We start from the raw sequence: 12,823 nt of genomic DNA, 5'->3' as shown, positions 1-12,823 counted from the left end.
TGCAGAGAAGTGCGACAGTGCAAGCCGCAATGAATCAGCATGTAAATAGAAGCAGATGATAGTATTTCTCTTGTATTCTTTGCTCTAATGTAGTTCAGAGCCGGGCAAACTTTAACTTCGCAGGAGTCGCTACATGAAGTTAGTTTGAGTCACTCCATACCCTTCAATGAGTACGAGAGAGTAAGCAGTAATGAATAATTTTGTTTTGTCTTTTTCTTCTCCCTTCTACTCCCATATCAAGCCCCTTCATCCCGTAGACGAGCGATACCACTCTCGCAACTTATATAATACCTACGAAAATTTTCGTTACTACGTTCGCAAAACTATTGGGTTTGACTATGGAAGAGGGGACTCATCTACGAAATGGAAGGGATAAGAAAAGGAAAGAATCATCACACTCGCACTCGCAGGATCAATGAGGATCTACTTGGTTAACCTTGAGGAGCACTCGGAATGCAAAAGAGCCGAGTTTGCCCGGCTCTGATGTAGTTTATTATTTGTTAGACTAGATTAACAGTGATTCAAGTTGTTTATGTTATATCCAACTGCAGTTAGTAGTTATATGTTTTTTTAACGTTGTGACTTTGATGTATTTAGTTAATCAATATACGTCAGTGTGTCTGAGTTAATGCAACGCTCAAATTGTAGAGTAAACCGCTATATTTGCGGGTCGTGAGCATCAACGCCGAAACCATATCGCCGTAAGAAGATGAAATAGAATAATTTTTATATAAGACTACCCCCAAAATAGTACGCGCGAAATAGCACGTAACGTTGGCTCCTTTCATATAATAGTTTGACCTCCTCTCAAATAATAGTGTGACAAATGCTAAAGGAGCGTTTACTGCATTCTTATGATTTACGGCAAATACAAGCATTGCAGGAAACTGATTTTCAGCGGCTAGTAGATTTGTATGAGTGGTTTCGACAGGAAAGTACTGCAGAGCCCAATTGTTTTCATAGTATTGTTTACGAATAAATGTTGTTTCAAGAAATAATGATAGTCGGTATTGGTGTGACTGCCAAACTTTTTTGCTGGGTGTGTAAGGGCTGATAAGCGGTCCAGCTTAAGGGCTTTTGAATTTGTTCTTGTATTTGCCTTTTCTTTTTCTAATATTATGTTTGTACTTGGTTAGTAAATATTAATCTATCTTCATTTTTATGATACATTTCTGTTTACTTATTTGTCCGTTCTAATAATTTTAATGTTTAAATGGTCCATTGTTAAAATATTTTTAATGTCAATGTATTCTCTTGGAAAAGATGTAGTAGACGAAGTGAAATGATCATGATTAAATTTTGGTTGTAAGGTAGGGGGCTGATTATATAAATTTAGTAAACAAAAAAATCGAGTAAAAACATTTGCGTCCTTTTGATTATTTTGGTAATCCAAAATTTGCCACATATGCGCTTATTTATCGAGAATACGGCTTTCTTCAAAACCATCCTCGAGTGTATTAGTCCTTCAATGTCTTAAATCTGAATGATACGGTTCTGTATTCCGGCATAATGGTGTAATGTAGCCTTCTCTTCATTTTTGATTTAGTTTACTAACTATCTTTATTATTTAAGCGAACAAAATCCAACAAGTTTGCCGAATAAGGTCATCCTATTTTTCTAGCAAATGTTTCTTCAAGGGAACTCGATTGTTGACAATTTTCATACTGATACAGCGAGCGGCTTTTTCAGGAATACAACTTATAATTTAACTAAGCAATGCTATGTTTTTTATGGATAGATCATTACCACCATGAATAGAACATCACAATATTCTGCCTTTTGAAGGTTCGCCAGAATATTTAGGAACCGCACATATTTGACGTTGTGCATCAGAAGACTGGGGATTTGACAGGGTGATTTCGTTTCAGAAATTTAAAGTGAGGAATCTGATGCAACCTTTGAGTGAAGAAAAAGTTTGACATCGAATACCGTTCTGTTTCAGTATCAGATTCGGAAAGTAATATTAACAGTTTAGTTGCATAAAAAAAAAATAAAGGAATTATGAAAATGTATTTACAATATTAGGTTAAGAAAGGTAAACATCATTACTGACTTTGTTTGCAGCGCCATGTATTTTTCTTTAAAGTTAAAGGTCGTTTTAAAAAACAGAGAGAAACTTTACTTAAACGAATTTATAAGGGGACATAAAAAATGAGATGTATAAAATACCAATACATTTATGTAAATAACTAAAAACTCTCATCAGAAGTATTTATAATTCGGCGTTCTTCTAACACTTACAATTTTTTACTGTGCTGCAGGAAATGTGCTAGGCACATCTGGCACGTTGTTACGATCGTTCGTTATTTTAGCTCAACTGTTTGATTATCATCATCATGAAGTCGTCAGTCCTAAGACTGATTGGGCACGAACCTCCACTCTTTCCTGTCCTGAGCTAATCTTCGCATTTCCCTAAAACGAGAACAACCTACAACCTTAACTATTTGCGAACAGTAATCTAATCTAGGTTTGCCTCTACCCCTCGTAACTCCCATTTATGCCCCTAATATTTCTCTGACTAGACCTTCATTCCTGAGAAGGTGTCCTACTAACCTATCTCGCGCATTTCTTATTGACTTCCATAGTCCTCTGTTCTCCTATTGCTTCTAATACCTCTTCATTTCTAACCTTCTCTATTCACGGTATCCTCATCATTCGCCTGTAACACCACATTTCGAACACTTCTAACCTTTTCTTTTCCGCCGCGCCCACTGTCCATATTTGGCACGCGTACAGCGCCGCGCTCCAAACATACACCTTTAACAACGTTTCTAAATTAACCGTTCGCTAGCATAGAAATGACTTCTTTTTATTGAAGGAAACTCGACGCTGCGCTCTACTCTGCTTTACATCCCTACTATTCCTTCTGTCCTGATCTAAAATCAGCCACTTCTTCTAATTCGTCGTCAACTATCTTTATATTCGCCCTTTTCCCACTTTTTCTTCCGTTGCATACCAGTATTTTTGTTTTACTTTTATTTATTTTCCAATAATACTGTTTTCTGCAAATCTAAGCATACCAATTTTTGCCCCTGTATATCTATCCCTACAGTTGTACTATCCTTAATGATAGCGTCTTCGATGTATAGATTAAAATGTAGCGGTGACAATCCCTGTCTGAATCCCTTGTAGTAGTAATAAAATGCAATATATAATTTGTCAATCATTATCGAAATTATAGCGACACCTTATCGTTGTTATATAAAAGTAACATTAAATATAGTAAATGTTTTGTTTATTCATTCATTACGAAGTAAGTGCAAAATCAACCCTAAATTCAGAAAATTCGTTTCCCTCTTTGAATCACTAAAGAAAATGAAGTTTGTAAGTAATTCCCTAAATGCAGTAATAATTTTGAAAAATTTAAATTTGTTTAAGGACAAAACCTTAACACACGGACGAAACAAGATTTCGTGCTTCTTACTCTTTTCTTATTGTTCTACAGGAGTTGTAGTAATTGCTATAGCTATTGTTATTGTTATTTCTTGCAGGAGTTGGACAATTTAGACGAGAAGAAGATCCTGTGAAAAAAGAGGAGTTGAAAGTAAAGTTAATGAGAGAAATAATTCCCTTCTACTTGGCCAAGTTTGAAAAGATCGTCTCGGAAAATAATGGACACTGCGTGGGTTCTAATGTAAGCAATTAGTTAGTTATAATTTCATCAGCATGTCTCTATAAATCTCTAGTATACGTAGTTTGCATATTTTAAGTTCTCTACTAAAATTGAAAAAGAGAATTAAGAGAATGTCTGTATGTTTGTTACAAAAAGTTTTTCTCTACAAAGTAAAGGAAATTGTACGAAAAAATCTTTATTAGTACCTACCTAATGGCTATCGAGAAATATACATAGTGGCAATTTTTAGATCGATTAAGTGGCTTTCTTAAAGAAGAAGTACTGCAATTATTTAATATATTTATTTCAAGAGAAACCCATATGTATAAAAACATAAGGTCTAAATATTGGGAAATTACCTCTTGGTGTCCGAAAAGAAGTTATCTGAAACATTAAATCAAGTAACTAGAAAGGAATTGTTTAAGTCATCAGTTATGCTTCAAAGTATACTAATACAGAGTATCAACTTCTGTTTTCAATTGATATTCGATTTTTTATTATATTATATGGTAAATAATGTCATAACCATATCACTAGTCACTGGGCTATTTACTTCACTGTCAATTTATTTCCCGATTCATTTCTGCAACAGTGAATTTATTTCTACCCTCTCGGCGACCGTCTCTTCCTTTAAATACTCTTTTGTTTCCTTTCTGGAACCCTCTAGAAACATCCGGATCGTTTTGTTTTTATTTTAACTGCTTTCCCAGAACGCAGACACGACACACACATTCACACATACGGCACACATGAAGAAAGGCGCCCGCGGCTAGTCGGCGAATCGATAAGCCGTTCACGTACACAAACACACTCGTGCTCGCTACACGGCCCCATTCTAAAGGATGTTTCATCCATAAACATTTTCACTTTCCGTTTCGCAGGATCATGCCGGAATCTGCAGTTCTCGCCTTCACGACATCCACTCCGGGAATAGAAGTAACAGTCCACGGTCTTCTCATGATTGGTCCGATTCTAGTTATTACTGCAAACCAAAATGTTTATTCCTGTACGGCAAAACAGGACTTCGATCATGTTCCGTACGATCCTCCAATCTAGGTTGTCCAGTCCACAACCAAGCTTCGGAATAGCCAGCTTCTGTAGGTAATTCTCCAGAAGATGTCCGCGGCGTTTCATTACTGCGTCCCAAAGGTCTCTAATAAGTTGGGTTATCAGAGCATCTTCCTTTAATTACTAGGTAATAGATATTGCGTCGTCCGTCAGATAGGCACAACAGTCTTCTTCCTTTCTGTACTTGGTCTTCAAGATGTTTCAAACCGCCAAATCTGCGTTTGAACTCGGTTGCGATACCACGGCTCATTCTGAGATCCTTTGACACGCAATGGGCCAGAGAATATTCCTTAGATATAGCAAAGAGGTCTCGTCTGATTTCTTGCGTCACTCCAAATCTCCTGTTATCATAGGGGCCTTCCTTTATGAACTCTTCGAATGTGGGCTCGGAAGGAATGGTTCTTAATAATCTGGGCCGCGTCTCCTCCTCATTTGCATCGGCGAATGGAGCCAAGCGATTAAAATGAACTACTTTCGACTTCCCGTTTGGAGTTTTCTTAATTCGGTAGATCACGTCATTAATCCTTTTCACTATTTCATAGGGTCCTTCCTAATTCTGTTGAAACTTAGGTGATAGTCCACAGCGGCGACGAGGATTATACAACCAAACAAGATCTCCAGTTTGGTAACCACCTGCTGTAGCCTTAGTTTCGTATAGTAGTTTTCTTTAATTCCGCCACTAGCAATCTACATATGCAGACGAACCGACTCATAGATATCGTTAAGCTTTCTGCGGAGGTTGGTAACATAATCTTCCCCAGCCAAGTCATCTCCTGGTTTACAGCCGAATTTGAGGTCACGAGGTAGCCGTAACTCCCTTCCAAAAAGTACTCTGGCAGGTGTTGGGTCAGTCATTTGGTAGACAAATGAACGGTATGCCGTTAAAAATAAAGGCAAATAGCGGTCTCAGTCCCTTTGGTGATCAGACACTACTTCATTCGCTCAACCATGCCGTCCGATTGTGGATGGAGTGGAGTAGTTCGAGTTTTCTTTATTCTCAGGAGCTCGCATATTCTACAGAATATAGCCGATTCGAAATTCCTCCCTTGGTCTGAGTGCAACTCCAAGGGCATCCAAAACGACTGATCAACTCCTTCACCAGCTCCTCAAGTGTAGTTTCCGACTACTAGTGGGCTTCAACCCACTTGGTAAAAAAGTCCATAACGACCATAATGTACTTGTTACCTTTCTCGGACTCTGGGAATGGACCTGCCACATCGATTCTTCCGAAGGGCCACCGACATTGTATTGACGCATTGTCGAGGATATACCAGTACGGGGGCTATGATTAAAGCCTGCTTCAAAGTCTCAAATGCCGTTTGACAAATCGTACAAGTATACCAAGCAGGTCTTTTCAATTTGATCACTCAATATTTTCTCCATCAACCTTTCGAACGTCGCCGGGGGATTGCATAACTCTAAAGGCATAACTGTAAACTGCCATAGGCTCGTGCCGATCGAGAATGCGGTCTTTTCCTCGTCGGCAGCATCTAAAGCAACTTGCCAGTATCCGCCCTTCAAATCGAGTGTGGAAAACATTTTCGAGCCAGAAAGCATATCCAAGGTGTTATCAATCCGTGGTAACTGTCTTTCTTGGTTACGTTGTTGAGCTGTCGGTAATCTACACAAAAACGGGTTGTCCCATCCTTCTTCTTTACCAATACTACCGGTGATGTCCATGGACTTGATGATGGTTCAATTATGCCGGTCTCCTGCATTTCGTGGATTATTCGCTCTGCTTCTTCCTTCTTGGCCAGGGGCAATCGTCTAGGCCTTTGGCGAATAGGCTGCGCATTACCAGTATTGATTTTGTGTTTTACGATATTGGTCCTTCCCGTACCATACTTGTCAGTCTCAAAGACGTCGGCATTCTGTCAAAATTAGATGTTGCACTTTGCATTTCTGCTCACTGGTTAGATTCCTACAATATCTGTCAATCACTCCACTTATTTCAACAGGTATTGTTTCAGAATTTACCTGCTATTGACGTCGAGTACTTGAGGAAGGACCACTTTTCCTACAATGCCTCCTCGTATGACCTAGTTAGTCGCAAATCCAACATCTTAGCTTTCGAGTTTCCTTATCGAACTTGGAGATGATCCTTTTCTTCACGCAGTAGCCAAACCCTTCCCTGTTTGCTATAGGCCCATGTAACAGTTTCGTACTGCAATGCACGAGCCAATGCATCCGCTAGCGTCTTAGGTCGGTCAAGGCGTATTAGTTGTTGAGTGTCACTTTGCCCGAATTCCATCAATAAATGCCTCCACTGTCAACCTTTCCATCAATTCTTCTGTAGTATTAGGATAGGCCAGTCGGGATAGTCTCCGAATATCGGCCTCGAATTCTTGTAGGGATTCCGTTGGTTTCTGCTGACGGGTTTTTAGTTGGATGTGATACACCGCTGATAAATGAGCCTCGCCGTAACGCAACTTTAACCGTTTTACGAACTGTTCATAATCCGCCAATTCTTCCGCGGAAAGGATGTTCAAAATGTCACATGTATCTCCACAAAGCGCAACGGTCAACCCAGTGGCTTTTTGTTCAGGCGCCCAGCTATTCGCCTTAGCAGCCGCCTCGAATTGCTTGTTGTATGTGGTTCATGAGGACTTTCCGCCAAACGTGGGTGGTTTTACTCGCGTTCTTGATTCTATACCGCTTCCTTGGCTGACTTCGTTGAGTGTACTAGATGCGCCAATATGCCTTTCAATTGGTTTTGTCTTTTCATTAAAAATCATTTGTTCCAGCACTTTTATCTTCTCTTCTATTTCTTGAATATTCTTATTAAATTTTAATTACAAATTACAAACATACTCGTGCTCGCTACACTAAACTTCACTGCGGGGAAATGTATTCTGGATTTATAATAAGAATAGGTTTTTGACGAAATTCACCCAGGTCATTGAAACAAGTCAGAAGTTGTGTGGAAGGAATTGCAATTAATAACGAATCGAATGGTTTGTTTTTCATAGGTAGATTGCTAGAAAAGTTCTCGCCCATGATAATGGCCATAGAACATTCTAGCACTAAGGTGACCGTAGATGTCATTAAAACAAATTTCCCGATTTAGAAACCGGAACGACCACGAAAGTGAGAGCGCCTTTTCAGTATCAACAGGCATACAAACAAATGGCTGCTGGTAATAATAAAGATTGCGTAAAGTCAAACGCAAACAGAATAGTAAATGTTGTCGTTGCAATCAAATAAGACATTACCTAACAAAATGTCCAATAATAACCTTAAGCCGAACAACAGAAGTGAGAACCGAACAGACCAATACATTGTCAGTCGTATTTTAGAACAAATATTTTAGAAGAATGACTGATAAGTTGACTTTTAGGTCAGTGTTCATCTAACAGCTCAGATAAAGATTACTAAAAATTATCGAAAAGGCAATAAAATAATTGTTTTGGCAGAACAAAAAGTAGTTTCAGTCTCACATTCTGGCGATGTTGAAATCGCAACATCATTTAATGGCAATGAATCAGACATAAACAATAACTAACCTTCTTTCTGTAAGTAAATTTATCTAAAAAGGAAATAAACTAATCTTCAGAGATAACATTTGTTGTTTGTTTAATGGTGTTTACAAATTGAATGCAAATGGAAACTTGGTTACTGTAGTAAATCAGGAAAATCAAAAATGCCTTCGTAGATTAAGACATAAGAACAGTGATTGCTTAATAAAGATGAAGGGTGGAGTAGTAGAAATGGATTCCGAAGAGAAGATAGACTTAGAGAAATTTTTTCTTTTATGCAGAGGCTAATTTTTATACAGGGTGTAACAAAGGAACTGGGGAGCTTGCAGGAGGTAATACGGCACTATAAAATAAGGAAAATTTTTTTTTGAGAAAAACGCAGTTGCAGATAAATCAATTTCGGCACTGGTATACGACCCTCTACGCCGCACTCAATCAACTAGTAATTACCAACATCAGTGTAGTATTAGTTTTGAATTTTTTCGCCCATATATTATTTGTTTGCTGGATTAGATTAAGTGTTATTTAGGGTGCTTATGATAACAGCCAACTATCATTTTACGGTTTAAGCCTTGTATGAGGCAACCGATGTACAACTCAATAAATTAATTCATCAATAGAATATTAATCATTAGGGTGGATCAGTTTGTCATTGTACAACAGTTGTTGTTAGAATAATGTGACATGACACTTATTTACTGGTTTGAACCATATCGCCGCAATAGGGATGAAATCCTTGATTTTAAAGAAAACAATCCCCAAAATACCACACGCGAAATGGCAAGGAAAGTTTGGTCGTTTCATGTGATAGTGTGGCAAATATTAAAGGAAGAGTTGCATCATCCTCATCATTTACACCTAGTATAAGCTTTGCTTGAAATAGGTTTTCATCCACAATTTGTGTCGATGGTTTCGAAAGAAAAATTCTAATGATGGCCTAATCTTTGAAGAGGAGAGTTCTTCAGATACATTTATTACTGAGGAGTGAACGTAAATCTACAGTTACACCTATCACGCTTGGGTCGGTGACGTTAAATCAGGTACACTGGGCTATGCTTGACATCAAGCGCCCTTCAACAGGTGATCTCATAAAAAAGATTTAGATCCCACGATATATATTAGGTTTCCTTATATCTGTTTATATACAAGTATATCCAAATTTCTGATCTTATTATATACAGAATGTTTTACGGTGACAGTTCATAAAAATATTTCAGAAATTTAAAATTTGAAAATTTGTACAATATCTTTATTAGGTATGGTCTGAACTAAAATAACGGCAAGTTGACATCAATTTCGTTATTTTTGATGGAACACCCTGTATATTATGGCGGTTTTAAATTCTATGTATGATTCTAGGTAGACTTTCATAAAGCTCTCCTACTTCTAAAATTTACCGCATTCCAGACGTTCATTGTTTTTTAAAAGTAGCAGAGAATTGTAGGTGGCTAAAGGGCATGCCTATTTTACAGTAAGAAAGCTGAAGTAACAACATTATCAGGAGAGACAGCTTATATTCTCAAATTTCTCCTCCATACTTTCAAAGTGGGTTAATTACATACATACCTTTTTCGAATTTCTAAATTATATACATTAATTAAAGCCAATTTGATGCTTGCATCTGCTACTTTCAATAGGTTAATGGACACTGTCGATAAGAACTGAACTGAAAAATTAATTTGGCTTACTCAAACGACATTAGCAGTCATCTGTTAATTTCTTTATTGTTTCAAAAGTATTTTACTAAAGTACCCAATGACGTATTACTTTCTGTCTTGTACTGGGGATAACACACCACCAAGTCCCACATGAACTGTGGATGTGTCAAGATTGGGAGTAGAAGGTGGCAGGGTCTTCTGAAACGGTTGTTTGGTTTAGGGGCGATGTCGGAAAGTGTCGAGATGGACGGGTTTGGGTGACCTAATTCTGAGGCCCGGAGATTAGCCGCAAACGTAACTGCTGCCTCGGGGATTTGGATGTTTCTGATGAACCAGGGATAGTTGAGTACGGAACGAAGAATCCGCATGTAAGTGCCTTGAAGAATTTGTAAGCAGTGGGAATCGGCACAGCCCCAGGTGGAGATGTCATAGGAGCAAATGCTTTTGATAATTGCGTTGAACGCACGTATTTCTGTTTGAAGAAAGATGGAGCTGTTTTGAAAGACGGGCTTAAGGGAGATAAAGGCGGCTAGGGCCTTGACATGGGTGCACGGATGTGCTTTCGCCTTTTGTCAGTAGTCTGTCGAAGACGACGCCGAGGTAAGTAACGGAGTTGCTCCGTTTGATGCGGTGGTTGTTAACGGTGATGGCGGGAGGTTTTCGGATCCTACGGGAGAAGAAAATTACTTTCGACTTGACCACGTTAATGGAGAGTTTCCACCTTTGGTACCAATTTAGTAGCAGGTGCAGAAACTTGTTAATTTTTGCGAAGCACTGAAGAATGGTTTGGACGGAGTTTATGAGAGCGATGTCATTGGCGTAAAGGGCTGTGACGATCGATGGATGGGATGACGTGTCGGCGTAGAAAAGGTTGAACAGAAGAGATGACAACTCGGAAAGTTGGGGGATACCAGATGTGACGGGTTTACTTGGGGATAAACCAAAGCTAACGCGGACACAAAGGGTTGTGTCAGAGAGGAAGGAACGGATGACCCCGATTAGAAAATGTGGGGTGTTGAGGGCGATAAGTTCGGTGATGAGACCTTCGTGCCAAACTCGATCGAAGGCTTGATGAATGTCGAGCAGAAGCATGGAAGTGTGGCGACGCTTGTTTAGGTTGTCAGAGATGTGTTCGGAAAGGCGAAGATGTTGATGGCCGGTGCCGTGCTGTCTCCAGAAATCATGTTGAAAGTCGGGGAGTAGGTTGTTTCTCTCCAGGTAGTCGAGAAGCTGGTCCAAAATGATAGTTTTAATAACTTTTCTTAGCGAACTGCGTAGGCTAATAAGCTTATAGCTTGATGGAGAGCTGAGGGGCTTCTCTTTTTTGGGGAGACAGATAACGGTAGCTTATTTCCAGACCGGAATGGAGCCGCATGATAGCGTTTGCGATGTTGCAAAGTGCTGTTATGTGTTTTGATGGCAGAACTTTTAGTACACCATTGGGAATGCTATCCACGCAGGGGTATTTTCTTTCTTTCAGAAATCGAATGGTGAGGAATATTTCACAGGGTATGTGTGTTTAAAGTCAGAAACAGTTAAGATGAAGTTTTGGGAGGCGACGTTGGTTTGCTCAGAGCTAGGAAGTGGGAAGCACTAGAGTCAAAGAGAGTCTACGAATATTGCATCGTTTTCCTCATCTGAAGTAAATACAGAGCTGTATTGTCTTTTAGTTGAAGTGATTGTTCTTTTTATACCATTCTGCGTTGGTAGAAGGGGGCGGGGCTTAAATGTCACTCATGCGCACTCGCTTATTTTCTTATTAGGATGTCAAGACACCTAAATACAATTCGGACGAATGAAGTTGCCGGGCTGTCGCTCAGGTACTTTCAGTAGGTGTAAGCTACTGTATTAATAAAGATAGGACTGTAGCGTACTAGGAAATAATATGAAAACATAACTTTCCAAAAAACAAAATAAGCATACTGCTTTTGTTTGTTTCGTAGTTAGATTTCACATTCACTATCCTCATCGGAATTAATATCACTGTTACCGACATCAACAATTAGTTCTTCTGTTTGTATGTCTATTACTTGCTCATTATCCAACATAACATTTAAATAAATAACGTTAAGCTAAATTATTACGCCTATTCCTTTTTTATATAAACTTTTAAATATCTATAACAATAAAATCAGCCCAATAAGTTATTTTTTTCAATTTAATGTTGTAAACTGATCCCTGCTTTTAAATATTTAATCTACATCCCTGATAGCAATACTGAAGAAGGAGGGCTGCAATTGTTATCACTAAAACTGCCTACTTTTGCCACAGCGCATTCACATAATTTTAAAATTTCCGCCAGCTTAAAGCATCATTCCTGTAACTCCAACGTTGTTGAGAGTATTATCTACCAGTAGACAAATTGCCAACAGTAATTGGGAAAAGGTAGACCAATTACCAACGAATGATTATAACTGAAGCTGTCGCATTAGGTAAGAGTAAGAGGGGACTTTCGAATCCCCATGATAAAGAGCCTGATATGACTCTAGTCAACCTAACGAACAGTTACTATCCACAGACAAAATGAACATCATGAAAAAGGGAGGCAATTTTGGAATAGTGATTAGTGTATTAAGTAATGTATTAGTTTGACGTGCGTAAAACCAGGGGCCCGGGTCCAATTCCCGGCAAGAGAGTGACAACAGCAATAATTTTTCCTCATTAATTTGAGGTTATCTGTAGTGGGTAGATTTAATTCAAAAATTTATCCCAGTAGTTATTGTTGCTATTGCTCTATATATTTATAATCCTACATATAACATCTATAATATCCTCATTTTATTACTTTATTTTAATAGCCTGTTAGCAATCAAATGAATAATGAGGAAGCTTTTCAAGAAAAATCAAACTATATCGATAGGTCGTTCGAATAATGCTGATACATTAATCACCTTCTACGATTAGACGACTGAATCGATCATTGGATGCAGCAACTGATGTGACCAATCACGTAGCAGTATTTACAACTGGCTTTTTAACGCCGCGAGAAGTCAAATACGCAACCGATG

The 12,823-nt window shown here is 38.6% G+C and overlaps 1 protein-coding gene across 1 annotated transcript in view; it reads left to right on the top strand.

Annotated features, from left to right (window-relative positions):
• The window catches only part of LOC108744747 (glutathione S-transferase), a 115,013-nt gene that overhangs the window by 101,345 nt on the left and 845 nt on the right, over window positions 1–12,823 (top strand). The window contains exon 4 of the mRNA XM_018480653.2: window positions 3,492–3,634. Within this exon, the coding sequence (XP_018336155.1) occupies window positions 3,492–3,634 (143 nt within the window). The remainder of the gene's footprint in view (window positions 1–3,491; window positions 3,635–12,823) is intronic.

The sequence above is a fragment of the Agrilus planipennis genome, unplaced genomic scaffold, assembly GCF_000699045.2.
Source record: "Agrilus planipennis isolate EAB-ADULT unplaced genomic scaffold, Apla_2.0 scaffold46, whole genome shotgun sequence".
Classification (NCBI taxonomy): domain Eukaryota; kingdom Metazoa; phylum Arthropoda; class Insecta; order Coleoptera; family Buprestidae; genus Agrilus; species Agrilus planipennis.
This window is presented reverse-complemented; position numbering and strand designations above follow the sequence as displayed.